Source organism: Schistocerca nitens, chromosome 2 (assembly GCF_023898315.1).
Source record: "Schistocerca nitens isolate TAMUIC-IGC-003100 chromosome 2, iqSchNite1.1, whole genome shotgun sequence".
NCBI classification, from domain to species: Eukaryota; Metazoa; Arthropoda; class Insecta; order Orthoptera; family Acrididae; genus Schistocerca; species Schistocerca nitens.
In genome coordinates this window covers 344,763,184-344,781,523 of record NC_064615.1, presented here as the reverse complement: position 1 = coordinate 344,781,523, position 18,340 = coordinate 344,763,184, and the positions used below count along the sequence as shown (strand labels likewise).

Below are 18,340 nucleotides of genomic sequence, written 5' to 3'. Positions count from 1 at the left end.
GTAAACACTGAAAATGTAAATGTAATTTAAAAAATACTTGAAGTGAAGTGAAGTGCAGCTGGACAGCAAGAAACTCTTTAGCGTGCAATCCCCGCAATGATAGTATTAGAGAATCTTTGAAGTATGGACTCTTAAAAAAAAAAGGCAAGTGATATTATATTTAAAAAAGGCTGTTAATCTGTATCTTGTGGAAAGAGTACATGTTGCTAGGTTGTCGCTCAGAATGTATTGTTATATTAAATGAAAATTGATATTTTAGTGATAAAACCGAGTGAAGTATGTGTAAGAGTTGTCCAACATTTATGTATACAAATTTTCTGGAAGTGAAGCATAGAAATATCTTGTTTTTGGAAAAGGAGGTGAATTTCATTGTCGTTGCTGTCTATCGATCGACAGAATTGTAAGTGTACGAAGTTCACTAAAATACAGGAAAAGAAATGCATTCTCTATAGTTTTCGTTCAATAAGTAACAACCTCTCATAATTTCTTAATTACAGTAATTGGATTATGTTCTTGTACAATAGTATGGTGCTGAACTCCACTGACCAATTTTGATGTAGCAGGACGTGTAGTTTGAAGGAAGTTTGTGTGCCAAGCAATCTCCTTTTCTCATGAAAAGCAGATTGCTGTTTGATCTTTCTTACTTACAACAGTGGTCCCTTAGGTATGAAAAGCTATCCGCAATACGGCCAAGTAACTAACAGAGTCGTATTTTAAACCTTAAAGAACAATAACTTCCTCCAAATTGCAATATGTCAACAACTGGAGCAGAAGGTGATCATTCAAGGAGGCAGCAACCAAAATTCAGGTATCAGTTACGACAAAGTAAAAATCTCAATCAAAAATCAATCTCTCTCTCTCTCTCTCTCTCTCTCCAAACACATATATAAATATTGATATTATTATTTTTTAAAAAAGTCATTTTACATTGGCACCTGAACAGGGACTTTTTTAATTGTTATCAAGTTTAAATGCAACAATATGTTCTGAGCGACGGCCTAGCAACACGTCCTCTTTCCACAAGATACAGATTAACAGTCTTTTTTTTAAGAGTCCATACTTCAAAGATTCTCTAATACTATCGTTGCGGGGATTGCGCGCTAAAGACTTTCTTGTTGTCCAGCTGCACTTCACTTCACTTCAAGTACTTTTTGAATTACATTTACATTTTCGGTGTTTACATACATTACTGAGCTTCTCAGAATAAAATCAGGCACAAATTAGTTGAAGAATAAAAGCAGTGAGGCACACATAACATTACAAGGTGACACGGAGGGAATTAGATTAGGAAATGCGACACTTAAAGTAGCAGATTAGTTTTGCTATTTGGGAAGCAAAATAACTGATGACTGTCAATGTAGGGAGGATATAAAACGTAGACTGGCAATGGCAAGGAAACCTTTTCTGAAGAAGAGAAATTTGTTAACATCAAGTACAGATTAAGTGGCCGGAAGTCCTTCCTGAAAGTATTTGTATGGAGAGTAACCATGAATGGAAGTGAAACATGGACGATAAATAGTTTAAACAATACGAGAATAGAAGTTTTTGAAGTATGGCGCTACAAAAGAATGCTCAAGATTAGATGGGTAGATTACGTAACTAATGAGGACGTGTTGAACAGAATTGGGGAGTAGAAAAATTTGTGGCACAACCTGACTAGAAGAAAAGATCGGTTGGTAGGACACATTTTGCAGCATCAAGGGATCACCAATTTAGTACTGGAGGGAAGTGTGGGTGGTAAAAATCGTAGAGGCAGACCAAGAGATGACTACAGTAAGCAGATTCAGAACGATGTAGGTTTTAGTAGTTACTCGGAGATGAAGAGGCTTCAGGATAGCTGCATCAAACCAGTCTCTGGACTGAAGACCACAACAACAACAAAAGTAGTCATCACACACCGGCTTTGTACAGGTCAACGTTTTTGCAATAAAAATAATATTACTAATCTATAAATATTACCGACATGAAATGACTGATTCTGCATTGAACAAGCTAGAAACAGCACAATTTCAATCTGTCTTTTCCATGCACAAATATTGATCTTTTCAAATTACTGTTATAACATTTAGGCTGAGTGGGGCTTTACAAAATATAGAGTGATACCTCCCAAAAATGCACCAAAGATGACAAAAAAGCTTTCTGGATTCTATAACCCACACCAAATAACTATTGATTATCTGCATGTAAAAAGACATAAATAATATTTCTTTGGAATTTCTAAAATCACTGGGGGAAGTGGAAACGACTATCATCCACTCAGTGCCAAAAGAGAGCAAAGGGGAGATAAATACAGAACTATTACACAATCAGCATAACAAATGATGCTCATAATTTGCTTATAATAATAATATGCAGAATACTGGAAAACAAAACTGAGGATCTGTTACTTGACTATTAGTTTTGCTACAGGAAGGTAAAGGCATGAGAGATGCAGTTCTGACATTGCACGTGATAATGGAAGCAAGAATTAAGAAAAATAAAACCATGTTCATAGGCTGTGTAAAGTCAGAGAGAGAGAGAGAAAAAAATTATATATATCTATCTAAAAACAAAGGTGATGTGACTTACCAAATGAAAGTGCTGGCAGGTCGACAGACACACAAACATACACACAGAATTCAAGCTTTCGCAACAAACTGCTGCCTCATCAGGAAAGAGGGGAGGAGAGGGAAAGACGAAAGGATGTGGGTTTTAAGGAAGAGGGTAAGGAGTCATTCCAATCCCGGGAGCGGAAAGACTTACCTTAGGGGGAAAAAACGACGGGTATACACTCACACACACACACACATATCCATCCACACATATACAGACACAAGCAGACATATTTAAAGACAAAGAGTTTGGGCAGAGATGTCAGTCGAGGCAGAAGTGCAGAGGCAAAGATGTTGTTGAATGACAGGTGGGTTTGATGTGGACGGACGTGTGAAGCTGGCCATTGGACAGGTGGAGGTCAACATCAAGGAAAGTGGCATGGGATTTGGAGTAGGACCAGGTGAATCTGATGGAACCAAAGGAGTTGAGGTTGGAGAGGAAATTCTGGAGTTCTTCTTCACTGTGAGTCCGGATCATGAAGATGTCATTCCCACATAGAAAGCTTCACAGTGTAGGCAGGTCAGTTGGTAGATCACGTGGGTGCTTTCACACGTGGCTCTGCCTTTGATCGTGTACACCTTCCGGGTTACAGGACTGGAGTAGGTGGTGGTGGGAGGGTGCATGGGACAGGTTTTACACCGGGGGCGGTCACAAGGGTAGGAGCCAGAGGGTAGGGAAGGTGGTTTGGGGATTTCATAGGGATGAACTAAGAGGTTACGAAGGTTAGGTGGACGGCGGAAAGACACTCTTGGTGGTGTGGGGAGGATTTCATGAAGGATGGATCTCATTTCAGGGCAGGATTTGAGGAAGTCGTATCCCTGCTGGAGAGCCACATTCAGAATCTGATCCAGTCCCGGAAAGTATCCTGTTACAAGTGGGGCACTTTAGTGGTTCTTCTGTGGGAGCTTCTGGGTTTGAGAGGATGAGGAAGTGGCTCTGGTTATTTGCTTCTGTACCAGGTCGGGAGGGTAGTTGCGGGATGCGAAAGCTGTTGTCAGGTTGTTGATGTAATGCTTCAGGGATTCCGTACTGGAGCAGATTCGTTTGCCACGAAGACCTAGGCTGTAGGGAAGGGACCGTTTGATGTGGAATGGGTGGCAGCTGTCGTAATGGAGGTACTGTTGCTTGTTGGTGGGTTTGATGTGGACGGACGTGTGAAGCTGGCCATTGGACAGGTGGAGGTCAACATCAAGGAAAGTGGCATGCGATTTGGAGTAGAACCAGGTGAATCTGATGGAACCAAAGGAGTTGAGGTTGGAGAGGAAATTCTGGAGTTCTTCTTCACTGTGAGTCCAGATCATGAAGATGTCATCAATAAATCTGTACCAAACTTTGGGTTGGCAGGCCTGGGTAACCAAGAAGGCTTCCTCTAAGCGACCCATGAATAGGTTGGCGTACAAAGGGGCCATCCTGGTACCCATGGCCAGATTACGCTCGCATATTTTATTTTCTCAGGCTTGTCTGACATTTGGCATAACCCCCAAAGGCCTCACACTTAAAGTTCCCATCTCTGGCTGCAACCCTTCTTTCCATCAGTCCCTATACCAGTTCCAAACTGAACAATCCATTGCCCTCACCCACCTAATCCTTCACCTATACATCAACTCAGCCAATGAACACACCCGTCAACTCCTATCCTTAATAAAAGTCCTCAATCTTTCCTCTCCCACATCCACACCGGCTATTCAGAGCATCCTCCTACAGGCCAACCGCAAATTAGAACAGCATGCCACCCTTCACCTCAAAAAACTATCCAATCTCCTGGTTTCCCACCTCCGGAAAGGCAACTCACTCACCCTTCACAACCTTTCCAGCAAACCTCAACCACCTTTCATTGCACACAAACCCAGTCTCTCCCATCTACTCAATCTCCCACTTCCAGCTCCACTCCCTCCAAAACCTCAAAATTCCAATCAACACAATCTGGTACCACAACACCCTAATTCAGTAGTTAACCTTTCCTCCAAACCTCTCTCCCAATCCGAAACCTCTGTCCTATCCAAAGGCCTCACCTTCAGCCCCACCCTCAGATTCAACCAAACAGCCCTCGTCAAAGATTTACTGTCCTACACTCGTACTCTCTGCCGGAAGTATCACTTTGCCACAAAGGAAAATGATCCTAATCCTATCCCTAATGATCCAACTCCCCAAGACACTATCCAAATTGAACCCTGCCTGGAACAGTTCCATCCTCCGTCACAGCGGGACCTACCTCCTCTTCCTCAAAATCACCCTCTCCAAACCTTCCAGGAATTTCTGACTTCCAGCCTTGCCTCTCAATCCTTCTTAAAAACCTTAATCCTACTCCCAACATCACCACTGCTGAAGCCCAGGCTATCCGTGATCTGAAGGCTGACCGGTCCATTGTCATTCTTCTGGCAGACAAGGGTTCCACGACCGTGGTACTTGATCGTCGGGAGTATGTGGCTGAGGGACTGCGTCAGCTTTCAGACAACACCACATACAAAGTTTGCCAAGGTAATCCCATTCCTGATGTCCAGGCGGAGCTTCAAGGAATCCTCAGAACCTTAGGCCCCCTACAAAACCTTTCACCTGACTCCATCAACCTCCTGACCCCACCGACACCCCGCACCCCTACCTTCTTCCTAAAATTCACAAACCCAATCATCCCGGCCGCCCCATTGTAGCTGGTTACCAAGCCCCCACAGAACGTATCTCTGCCTACGTAGATCAACACCTTCAACCCATTACATGCAGTCTCCCATCCTTCATCAAAGACACCAACCACTTTCTCGAACACCTGGAATCCTTACCCAATCCGTTACCCCCAGAAACCATCCTTGTAACCATTGATGCCACTTTCTTATACACAAATATCCCGCACGTCCAGGGCCTCGCTGTGATGGAGCACTTCCTTTCACGCCGATCACCTGCCACCCTACCTAAAACCTCTTTCCTCATTACCTTAGCCAGCTTCATCCTGACCCACAGCTTCTTCACTTTTGAAGACCAGACATACCAACAATTAAAGGGAACAGCCATGGGTACCAGGATGGCCCCTTCGTAGGCCAACCTATTCATGGGTCGCTTAGAGGAAGCCTTCTTGGTTACCCAGGCCTGCCAACCCAAAGTTTGGTACAGATTTATTGATGACATCTTCATGATCTGGACTCTCAGTGAAGAAGAACTCCAGAATTTCCTCTCCAACCTCAACTCCTTTGGTTCCGTCAGATTCACCTGGTCCTACTCCAAATCCCATGCCACTTTCCTTGATGTTGACCTCCACCTGTCCAATGGCCAGCTTCACACGTCCGTCCACATCAAACCCACCAACAAGCAACAGTACCTCCATTACGACAGCTGCCACCCATTCCACATCAAACGGTCCCTTCCCTACAGCCTAGGTCTTCGTGGCAAACGAATCTGCTCCAGTACGGAATCCCTGAAGCATTACACCAACAACCTGACAACAGCTTTCGCATCCCGCAACTACCCTCCCGACCTGGTACAGAAGCAAATAACCAGAGCCACTTCCTCATCCTCTCAAACCCAGAAGCTCCCACAGAAGAACCACAAAAGTGCCCCACTTGTAACAGGATACTTTCCGGGACTGGATCAGATTCTGAATGTGGCTCTCCAGCAGGGATACGACTTCCTCAAATCCTGCCCTGAAATGAGATCCATCCTTCATGAAATCCTCCCCACTCCACCAAGAGTGTCTTTCCGCCGTCCACCTAACCTTCGTAACCTCTTAGTTCATCCCTATGAAATCCCCAAACCACCTTCCCTACCCTCTGGCTCCTACCCTTGTAACCGTCCCCGGTGTAAAACCTGTCCCATGCACCCTCCCACCACCACCTACTCCAGTCCTGTAACCCGGAAGGTGTACACGATCAAAGGCAGAGCCACGTGTGAAAGCACCCACGTGATCTACCAACTGACCTGCCTACACTGTGAAGCTTTCTATGTGGGAATGACCAGCAACAAACTGTCCATTCGCATGAATGGACACAGGCAGACAGTGTTTGTTGGTAATGAGGATCACCCTGTGGCTAAACATGCCTTGGTGCACGGCCAGCACATCTTGGCACAGTGTTACACCATCCGGGTTATCTGGATACTTCCCACTAACACCAACCTATCCGAACTCCGGAGATGGGAACTTGCTCTTCAATATATCCTCTCTTCCCGTTATCCACCAGGCCTCAATCTCCGCTAATTTCAAATTGCCGCCACTCATACCTCACCTGTCATTCAACAACATCTTTGCCTCTGCACTTCTGCCTCGACTGACATCTCTGCCCAAACTCTTTGTCTTTAAATATGTCTGCTTGTGTCTGTATATGTGTGGATGGATATGTGTGTGTGTGCGAGTGTATACCCGTCCTTTTTTCCCCCTAAGGTAAGTCTTTCCGCTCCCGGGATTGGAATGACTCCTTACCCTCACCCTTAAAACCCACATCCTTTCGTCTTTCCCTCTCCTTCCCTCTTTCCTGATGAGGCAACAGTTTGTTGCGAAAGCTTGATTTTTGTGTGTATGTTTGTGTGTCTGTCGACCTGCCAGCACTTTCATTTGGTAAGTCACATCATCTTTGTTTTTAGATATATTTTTCCTACGTGGAATGTTTCCCTCTATTATAACTATATATACACACACACACACACACACACACACACACACACACACACACACACACACACACACATATATATATATATAAAATGGTGCAAGATGTTCGATATTCTCAGGAAAGTAGGTGTAGGTTTTAGAAAATGATGGGTTATACACGGCCCAGTCACATTAATATGACCATTGCCTATGTGTGAAGTCAGTATGCAATAACCACCCACAGACAGCGATGGTAGCAAGAGCAATGGAGGGTATATAAAGTGTGTTTGGGGGGAATGTGGAAAATAAAGCAGTCATTGTCGTAATATGGAAATAGAGTGATTCATCTGACATCCAAAATGGCATGGTCATTGACATTTGGACCAAAAGTGGTAGTATTTTTGAAATGGCCAAGTTTTTAAACTGTTCACATGACACCGTGGTTAAAGTACACTATCCATGTCAAAATGGTGCTATCCAAAATCAACACTGATTCAACTGTGGTGCACCTTAGGCCATGGATGACAGTGGTGAAAGATGGCTGCGGATATGTGTACAGGCGAACAGATGTGCAACTGTTGAGCAGCTGACCGACCGGTGAACCAAGGGGCTACGGACAATGTCTCCTCAATGACTGTTCAGCGAACATTTATGCATTAGGCCTGCACAGCAAGCACCTGGTTCATGCGTCCATGGGGACTGCTGTTCATCAGCAATGATGGTTGGAATTTGCATGCCAATACTGCAGCTGGACATCCACTGAGTGGAAATAGGCGTCCTTTCCAGATTAATCATGTTTTATGCTGTGTACAGCAAGAAATGTCTGAAAGCAAGCACTGTGCAACATTTATCAGAAAGGTCCAGGCCATAGGAGGGAGCATTATGGTCTTGGGAATGTTTTCATGGCATTCCCTGGGTGATCTCGTCATTCTGGAAGGCACAATGGATCACCACTCAAGTATGCATCTATCCTTGGGGATCACTTCCACTCCTACATAGCAGTTCGTTAGCCTCGGCACATTGGCATCTACCAGCAGGATGACACAATATGCCACACAGCTTGCAATGTACATGCATGGCTCTAAGAGCATCATGATGAGTTTAACATACTCCTGTGGCCACCAAACTCCAGCTGTTCATCCCATGGATCCTCAATGAAGAAACCTAGTGCTGCTGGCCATGGCACTAGTGTTGGCATGGATTCACATCTCTGCCAGTACTTTCCAGAATCTTACTGTTTCTCTTTCTGCATGTTCTGCAGTGGTCTCTGCTGCAAAAAGGTCTTTATTCAGGCTTCTGACAGGTGATCACATTAATGTGTGTGGACAGTGCAAATGACACGTGCAAGAACTAAGAGGGGTAAGATAAGAATGGAAGACCAAGAACAAAGTGCGTGAACTGTAAAGTGTATTAGGCAGGGATGCAGTCTTTTGCCCCTACTGTTTAATGTATACACAGAAAAAGCAAAGATGCAAATAAAAGAAAGGATTGGACGGAAGAGGGACAAAAGTAATGAGGAGTAGTAGATATGAGTTTAGCAATAAACTTAACATCAAAATGGGGGACCATAAAGTAGACGAATTAAAGGGATTCTGTTATTTTGGAAGTAAAAACACCACATGATGGACGAATCAAGGAGGGCAAAGAGCAGAGTAGCACAGGCAGGCAGGGCACTGGCCAAAAGAAGTTTACTACTATCAAACATGGCCTTAATTTGAGGAATATATTTCTGAGAATATAAGTTTGGAACACAGCTTTGTATGGAAGTGAATCACGGGCCATGAGAAAACTGAAAAAGGAGAATCAAACTATTTGAAATGTGCAGGTACATATGGATGTTGAAAATCAGATGACTTGATAGGATAAGAAATAAGGAGGTGGTATACCGAACAACACAAGGAAAAAATTGACAGAAAGAAGGCATACGACAGGATATGTTTTAAGATATCAAGGAATAACTACAACGGTACTAGAGAGAGCTGCAGAGGGTAAAAACTGCAGGAGAAGATATAAAATACACATGTATCATTTAAATTCCTTTTTTATGTTTCTAATTATAAAACCAGCTCTGCAAACTGACCCCGACAGGTCGTTTATTATTGGCTGACAGCTGTGTTATCCTCTGCCAATGGCACCATTTTGATGCAGCATGGTGTCAACATGCCATTCTCCTGGCTATGAAAGGCAGTCAAATGCAAACAAGGAAGATGGAAAAAAAGTAAATAAACTGCTTATTCAAAAGTAATCACCACAACTGTTAATACAATGGAAAATTTATCCCACTGCGAGACAAGATGGTCACTGCCTCCATGAGAAAATGTTTGCTGCTGCCTATGGAACCATGATCCTCTTCATCCGAAGTGAATCAACAGCCACAAATGTCTTCATCCAGGGCTCCAAAAATATTGAAATCACATGGGGAGAGATCAGTATGGACAGTATGGCATTTGATGTTCCTGAGTAGAAGTGTTTCACCGTAATGGGGCTACAGCTTCTCATGTAGTTTTTGGTACAATTGACATTTATACCTTTTGCGGTGGATGCACTACCGGTTCACTGACCCCCATATCATCTATATCATTGTCAAATCAAATCTGTGGCATGAATCATGGTTTGTAAAAATCCTTGTCATGATCTGCTTATGTAGATTTTGATAATTCAGTATGTTTTGCTTGTACCACTCTCCATACTAAGAGATTCCCAGGAGCTCTATCACAGCAGAGTCTTTACCATACTGTTCAATTTTCCTTAACAGAATGGCACTTAGTACTGCCACAAGCTATGTTGTATGCATTGTGTTGTTTGGTTAGCATCACTGGCTGGAATGTTGTGTGTCACCAGTTCAGATGTGATCACCAGCAATCATTTGTTATTTGCTGTGTATCATTTCTGAAAGTTTCTAAAAATTTCTTCTGTGTTATGGACTATTCAATATTTGTATAAACAGCAGCACACACTGTCTGATTCAGTTCTGTTCTTATTGTGTGATAGTGCTTGTAATAAATGTGCTTTCACTGTGAAGTGCTGTACCTCACTGACAACCCTGCAGCTTTAAGATTTACTGATTCTGTTTACGCCATGACAATACTACATCATGGCATTGACTGACTGTCAGACTGAAAAAGGAAAGAGAGACAGGTAGAGTATGTCATAAATAAGTAATGACTGTAACACTTAGCCTCTTATCGTCTAAACCACATTTACTACGGAGAGTACAGTCTCTTAACACATGGTTGTTAAAGTCTAAAATGCACCTCCTATATAGGTAGCAACTTGGGATATCCTTGTGTCAGGAGCTTCATTTCCTCCACAATGGTTCTGTATCACTTTGGAATAACCAGCACTTTGAGAAAAAATTTCTGTTACACTAACTCTGAGCTGTTTCTGAATCCAGCACATTGATTTTTGAAGAGTTAGCTTGGTATTTTAAGTACAGGAAGAGAATGTGTGATGCCACTGACATGTGTAAAGACTTTCTAGTGGAAACATTCTTACACTACGGAACTGTTTTTATTGTCGTCATTCATTTCTACTTGTGTAAAGTTATTGGTCTTAAGCATTTGCTGTTTAATGAATGAAGGAAATCAAATGGCAAAAGACGGTGGGTGAAGTGCGTTAAAAGCCTTTTTGTCTTAGTGTAAGGGATCACTTTATTGACTTATTTCTTCAATTATTCATTAATATCTTCCACGTGCCAAATGGCACAGTTGCCAGAACAATTAACATGTGAGAGACTGTTGTTTTTATTGTTCAAAGGGTGGCTCTGTCTATTTACTACAGAGTGGTTTACCTTTGTATGCTGAGATTACGTGGTCCTAATTATGGCAGTCAAAACATCACATCCAATTTTTTATATATGACTGCAATTTCAATGAGGATGAGTATTGTTTATGTTGTGTCTTGTTTACAGCATAGACACAATGAGGTAGCTAGGTGCACGCTAAACTAACGCAGACGGGCTTGAAGTTCTGGAACATGAGACTTATTAATGAATAAGAAGAAAAGTACGTAGATGTTACTTAACTTTTATTCTCTTGTTGGAATACATCTCTCTTGAATATTAGTACGCTATAAGCACTGATACAAATGGCGCCTTGCTAGGTAGTAGCTATGGACTAAGCTGAAGGCTATTCAATCTGTCTCTCGGCAAATGAGAGGAAGACTTGGTAGGTCTAGTCGCAAGCAATGTCGTCCGTACAACTGGGGCGAGGTCATGTCCGTGTCTTGTGACCTGCCATGTGGTGGCGCTAGGTTTGCGATTACACAGTGGCGACACGCGGGTCCGACATGTACTACAGGACCGCGGCCGATTTAAGTTACCACCTAGCAAGTGTGGTGTCTGGCGGTGACACCACAGTTTACATATGCTTCCAGCAGCTCTTTATGAGTCTCAGACTCCTTTATGAAAAACACGCTAATGAATTATTTGAACAAATATAACCTCTTCAGTGTAGCATAATTCAGTTTCCAAAGTAGAAGTAGTACAGTATCAGTCACAGCAGAGTTTACGGATGTGATACTTGATGAACTACATGAGGATGAGTGTGTCACAGGTATATTTTTAGATCTATCAAAGACCTTTGAAGGTGTTGACCATAAAACTGAGTAAAAATCAAGAATCATTAAGAGTAAGAGGAACAGCCAAGGACTGGTTCTGATCTTGTCTGAAAAGCAGCATATGAAGTGTAGAAACTTTAAATTAAGCAAAATTTACCAGGTCCCAAGTATACTAACAAAGGATGAGACAGCATCTTAGGACCAATTGTTTTTATATACACCAGTGTCTTTTCATAGAACATTAAAAAGGTGGGAGGGGGTAATTAATTAGGAATTTATATTGACTATCAACTGATGTGCAACTAAAACATGGTCTTCAAGATGCAGAAAAGAGACATTAGAGTAATAACTACAAGTAGTAACAGAGCTCCCTGTGGCCGTCTGTTTAAATGGCTGAAGAATTTAGCAGCACTATGTGAGTACATCTAGCAATCTGTTGTGTACATAGAGAAGAACATCAGCAATTGTTTTGCGAACAGTAACATTGACAATCATAGAACAAGAGCATTTTCTACAAGAGAATAAAACTGTATAACAAACTTTCCACCAAGACTAAAAATAATACAACTAACATCCAAATATTTAAGAGGTCAGTTAAAGCATACCTCTTACATGATTCTTACTACGAAATCAAGACCTATTTAACGAGACAGAGTAGGGAACTGCAAAAAATTAATATTATTTATAATAATAAATGTCATTCTGCAGTAAAGCGTCATAATCAAATAATTCTTGCTGTAAAATCCTATGGCCATATCTTTGATGGATAATTCAAATCTTTTCCCATTTGTGTGTGTGTGTGTGTGTGTGTGTGTGTGTGTGTGTGTGTGTGTGTGTGTGTGTGTGTGTGTGGTACCCTTTCAAATTATGATGATAAATCTGATATCATTTTGCAAGTGATCAATGGATGAATAAACTAACTAACTAGCTCTCACTCAGTCACTCCCACTGTGTGTCCTTGCTTGAAGTGAGAGTACTATGGAGCATGACTTTTGATGGACATACCTTCAATGAAGAGCACTGATGTTCATACAGTTTACGTACAGGAGCCATAAATGCCTAGGCAAGCCTACTCTAACTGAGGTGTGGCTGGTGCCACGGAAGTTAGTCTCTGTTGATTGCCACTTCCTGAAACCCGTCCAGTGCTATAATAATACAAGATTACTAGCACTTTTCACCAACTGAATTACGAGAAGTGTTCACCACTTGGCATAAATCCACAAGCACACAGATATTACCTAAGGCTACAGATGTTGCAAGCATTTCTCACTCCATATGTGAGTATGGCTGCCATTATTTAACCAAGATGTTTTCGCACTGAAATATCCTGATCATAATGTAAATGTGATGAGGTTTCCAGATTTCAATATAAATGCTATGAATTAAACTTATCAATATACACTTTGTGCAAATGTCGACTTGTTGTTGTTGTTGTTGTTGTTGTTGTGGTCTTCAGTCCTGAGACTGGTTTGATGCAGCTCTCTATGTTACTCTATGCTGTGCAAGCTTCTTCATCTCCCAGTACCTACTGCAACCTACATCCTTCTGAATCTGCTTAGCGTATTCATCTCTTGGTCTCCCTCTACGATTTTTACCCTCCACGCTGCCCTCCAATGCTAAATTTGTGATCCCTTGATGCCTCAAAACATGTCCTACCAACCGATCCCTTCTTCTAGTCAAGTTGTGCCACAAACTTCTCTTCTCCCCAATCCTATTCAATACCTCCTCATTAGTTACGTGATCTACCCACCTTATCTTCAGCATTCTTCTGTAGCACCACATTTCGAAAGCTTCTATTCTCTTCTTGTCCAAACTGGTTATCGTCCATGTTTCACTTCCATACATGGCTACACTCCATACAAATACTTTCAGAAACGACTTCCTGACACTTAAATCTATACTCGATGTTAACAAATTTCTCTTCTTCAGAAACGATTTCCTTGCCATTGCCAGTCTACATTTTATATCCTCTCTACTTCGACCATCATCAGTTATTTTACTCCCTAAATAGCAAAACTCCTTTACTACTTTAACTGTCTCATTTCCTAATCTAATCCCCTCAGCATCACCCAATTTAATTTGACTACATTCCATTATCCTCATTTTGCTTTTGTTGATGTTCATCTTATATCCTCCTTTCAAGACACTGTCCATTCCGTTCAACTGCTCTTCCAAGTCCTTTGCTGTCTCTGACAGAATTACAATGTCATCGGCGAACCTCAAAGTTTTTACTTCTTCTCCATGAATTTTAATACCTACTCCGAATTTTTCTTTTGTTTCCTTTACTGCTTGCTCAATATACAGATTGAATAACATCGGGGAGAGGCTACAACCCTGTCTCACTCCTTTCCCAACCACTGCTTCCCTTTCATGCCCCTCGACTCTTATAACTGCCATCTGGTTTCTGTACAAATTGTAAATAGCCTTTCGCTCCCTGTATTTTACCCCTGCCACCTTCAGAATTTGAAAGAGAGTATTCCAGTTAACGTTGTCAAAAGCTTTCTCTAAGTCTACAAATGCTAGAAACGTAGGTTTGCCTTTCCTTAATCTTTCTTCTAAGATAAGTCTTAAGGTTAGTGTTGCCTCACGTGTTCCAACATTTCTACGGAATCCAAACTGATCTTCCCCGAGGTCCGCTTCTACCAGTTTTTCCATTCGTCTGTAAAGAATTCGCGTTAGTATTTTGCAGCTGTGACTTATTAAACTGATAGTTCGGTAATTTTCACATCTGTCAACACCTGCTTACTTTGGGATTGGAATTATTATATTCTTCTTAAAGTCTGTGGGTATTTCGCCTGTCTCATACATCTTGCTCACCAGATGGTAGTTTTGTCAGGACTGGCTCTCCCAAGGCCATCAGTAGTTCTAATGGAATGTTGTCTACTCCCGGGGCCTTGTCGACTTACATCTCGTAAAACTTGTAAAAATTTGAAAAAAAAAAAAAAAAGAAAAAGTTATTACAGGGGAACAGTACCTTGATATCAGCATATGGACGTTTTGACACAAAATTTATGGACAGGGGAAAGAAATCTCCAGGTGTAGCAGTAGCACTAAACTCAAGGAAACCAGATTTATTTGACGAGTCTATTATGGGAAGAGTCCACAACAGCACATTCTTTCGAGGATCATGAGTGTATTCACCATCACACTCGTTAACCACCGGGGTACACCCAATCCTGGAAGAAAAAAGTATTATTCTAAAAGCAAAGCATTTTGCAGTAATTAAAAAAGCAAGCACATCATAAAATAAAAATTTTACGTACGGTAATGGAATGGTTATGCAGACATCATTCAACTCCTTGTCTTCTGAGTCTAGTTCATACTCAATATTCACATCACAACCCCCTTGTCCATTTTCAGATGGCCAACAGTTAACTATAACACACAACAACTATTACAATAAACCTGACAAAGTTAGACACACATTTGTTGAATTACAATCTCAGCTATATAACTTTGTATAAACTCACAGTTGAAATTTTTATTACTATAATTGGTAGATAGAAATGAAAGGAAGCATTAACTATAAAAACAAATAAATATAAAATGTGATCATAGAGCACTGAAATTCAAATTATTATGTGGAGCCACATATCAATATATTTATATTAAAGCACTTCACATCAAAATGACAAAAGAAACTGCAATTTAAAGCTGAAAATGCATTCTGCTGACATTCTCAGAAAAAATGCATACAAAATGTCTTCCTGATGAAGCTGTTACTAGCTACTGCCATCAGATGCACATTAACACTATTCTGGCAACATGACAAATTATACTTTCTGAGACAATATCAACATATGAAAAGCCTGTGTTCATTTCAGGTACATGCACAACATAAAAATTCTTTATTAAGACACCCCCTCACAATTAATTCAGCTAAACATCAGCTGTTTTCCCTCTGTTTATTTGAAGCTCTGTTCCAACTTAAATGTGCACTGCAAGTAAAATGCCCAGAACAAGAAACCTGACTAGGAAAAAAAGGCTGCAGTGATTGACAATAAGTGATCGCACTGAAGTGTTGTTCTGTGCAGTTCATGGTAGTTTGTTGAAATTCACAATTTATTTATATCATGATGTTATCTGCTCATTACTGACACCCAAGAAAATATTCATGGTTAACACTTTTCCCAGTTAAGTAACACCTTAAACAATTACAGAAAAAGTTTTTTTTTTGTTTTTTTTTGGGGGCATTTCAGAGCTGTTGAAAGAAAGAAAATAATATGTCTACATCTACATTCCTGGAAATGGAAAAAAGAACACATTGACACCGGTGTGTCAGACCCACCATACTTGCTCCGGACACTGCGAGAGGGCTGTACAAGCAATGATCACACGCACGGCACAGCGGACACACCAGGAACCGCGGTGTTGGCCGTCGAATGGCGCTAGCTGCGCAGCATTTGTGCACCGCCGCCGTCAGTGTCAGCCAGTTTGCCGTGGCATACGGAGCTCCATTGCAGTCTTTAACACTGGTAGCATGCCGCGACAGCGTGGAGGTGAACCGTATGTGCAGTTGACGGACTTTGAGCGAGGGCGTATAGTGGGCATGCGGGAGGCCGGGTGGACGTACCGCCGAATTGCTCAACACGTGGGGCGTGAGGTCTCCACAGTACATCGATGTTGTCGCCAGTGGTCGGCGGAAGGTGCACGTGCCCGTCGACCTGGGACCGGACCGCAGCGACGCACGGATGCACGCCAAGACCGTAGGATCCTACGCAGTGCCGTAGGGGACCGCACCGCCACTTCCCAGCAAATTAGGGACACTGTTGCTCCTGGGGTATCGGCGAGGACCATTCGCAACCGTCTCCATGAAGCTGGGCTACGGTCCCGCACACCGTTAGGCCGTCTTCCGCTCACGCCCCAACATCGTGCAGCCCGCCTCCAGTGGTGTCGCGACAGGCGTGAATGGAGGGACGAATGGAGACGTGTCGTCTTCAGCGATGAAAGTCGCTTCTGCCTTGGTGCCAATGATGGTCGTATGCGTGTTTGGCGCCGTGCAGGTGAGCGCCACAATCAGGACTGCATACGACCGAGGCACACAGGGCCAACACCCGGCATCATGGTGTGGGGAGCGATCTCCTACACTGGCCGTACACCACTGGTGATCGTCAAGGGGACACTGAATAGTGCACGGTACATCCAAACCGTCATCGAACCCATCGTTCTACCATTCCTAGACCGGCAAGGGAACTTGCTGTTCCAACAGGACAATGCACGTCCGCATGTATCCCGTGCCACCCAACGTGCTCTAGAAGGTGTAAGTCAAATACCCTGGCCAGCAAGATCTCCGGATCTGTCCCCCATTGAGCATGTTTGGGACTGGATGAAGCGTCGTCTCACGCGGTCTGCACGTCCAGCACGAACGCTGGTCCAACTGAGGCGCCAGGTGGAAATGGCATGGCAAGCCGTTCCACAGGACTACATCCAGCATCTCTACGATCGTCTCCATGGGAGAATAGCAGCCTGCATTGCTGCGAAAGGTGGATATACACTGTACTAGTGCCGACATTGTGCATGCTCTGTTGCCTGTGTCTATGTGCCTGTGGTTCTGTCAGTGTGATCATGTGATGTATCTGACCCCAGGAATGTGTCAATAAAGTTTCCCCTTCCTGGGACAATGAATTCACAGTGTTCTTATTTCAATTTCCAGGAGTGTATATTCAGCAAACCACTGTGAAATGCATGGCAGATGGTACCTCTCATGTATCATTTGAAGGGTTTCTTCCTGTTCTATTTGCATATGAACTGAAGGAATAATAACTACGTAAAAGCTTCTGTATATGCTATAATTTTATAATCTTGCCTTTGCAGACCTTATGGGAGCATTACATAAGTGGTTGCAGTACATTTCTAGAGTCCCCACTTCATGCTGGTTCTTGAAACTTTGCAAGGGGGCTATTACAGTATAGTTGTTATCTTCAAGCATCTGCATTTAAATTTTTCATTTCTACAACAGTCTCCCATGAGTCAAAATAAACCTATTACCATTCAAGCTGTTCTCCTCTATGAATGTTCAAAATTCTTATTAGTCATATTTTGTGAGGGCTCACATTTTAGTTACTTTTTAAGATGGCTCATGCAAAAGCTTCTTTAAGAATCTTCTTAGTAGACCAATTGCATTATCCCAGTATTTTACTAAGGAAGTCTGCCACCTGCTTTACTCACAGCTGAGCCTATATGATTCTTTCATTTGACCTTAAATTGCAACATAAAGTTGTTGAACATATATTGGTCAGCTAATCTGCTTTTCACATATCCTCATGGAATCCTTTGATCCTTCAGGGTTTATGATATATCCAATCAAGATGAAGCACCCTCCAGTTTTTAGCCTCTTGTGTTACTGACAGGATGTCAATGCCTTTATGGGCTCAGCCAAACCTGAGATTGTTTTGTAATGTCAGCTTGCTTTTCAATGTTTCATAAATACATGTAATTTTCCTGTACTTATCTGTTCTGCAGTATAAGGCTCGTGAAGCATTAAGTCTCTTTTCATTATTGCTTAGTTTCCTCTTCGCATTTTAATAAATATTTTCAAGTTCATGAATTTTATACTAATCTTGTTGGTGCAATGGCATGTAAGTCAATAAAGATGACTCACTCCAAGCCTTATGTCCTTCT

General features: G+C 42.2%; 1 protein-coding gene across 2 annotated transcripts in view; it reads right to left on the bottom strand.

The window, feature by feature from the left end:
* The window catches only part of LOC126236155 (coatomer subunit delta), a 131,200-nt gene that overhangs the window by 7,020 nt on the left and 105,840 nt on the right, over positions 1–18,340 (bottom strand). For both annotated transcript variants that reach the window (XM_049945241.1, XM_049945242.1), the window contains 2 exons: positions 14,983–15,094; positions 14,694–14,895 (listed from right to left, as the gene is read on the bottom strand). In XM_049945241.1, coding sequence (XP_049801198.1) covers positions 14,694–14,895; positions 14,983–15,094 — 314 coding nt within the window. The remainder of the gene's footprint in view (positions 1–14,693; positions 14,896–14,982; positions 15,095–18,340) is intronic.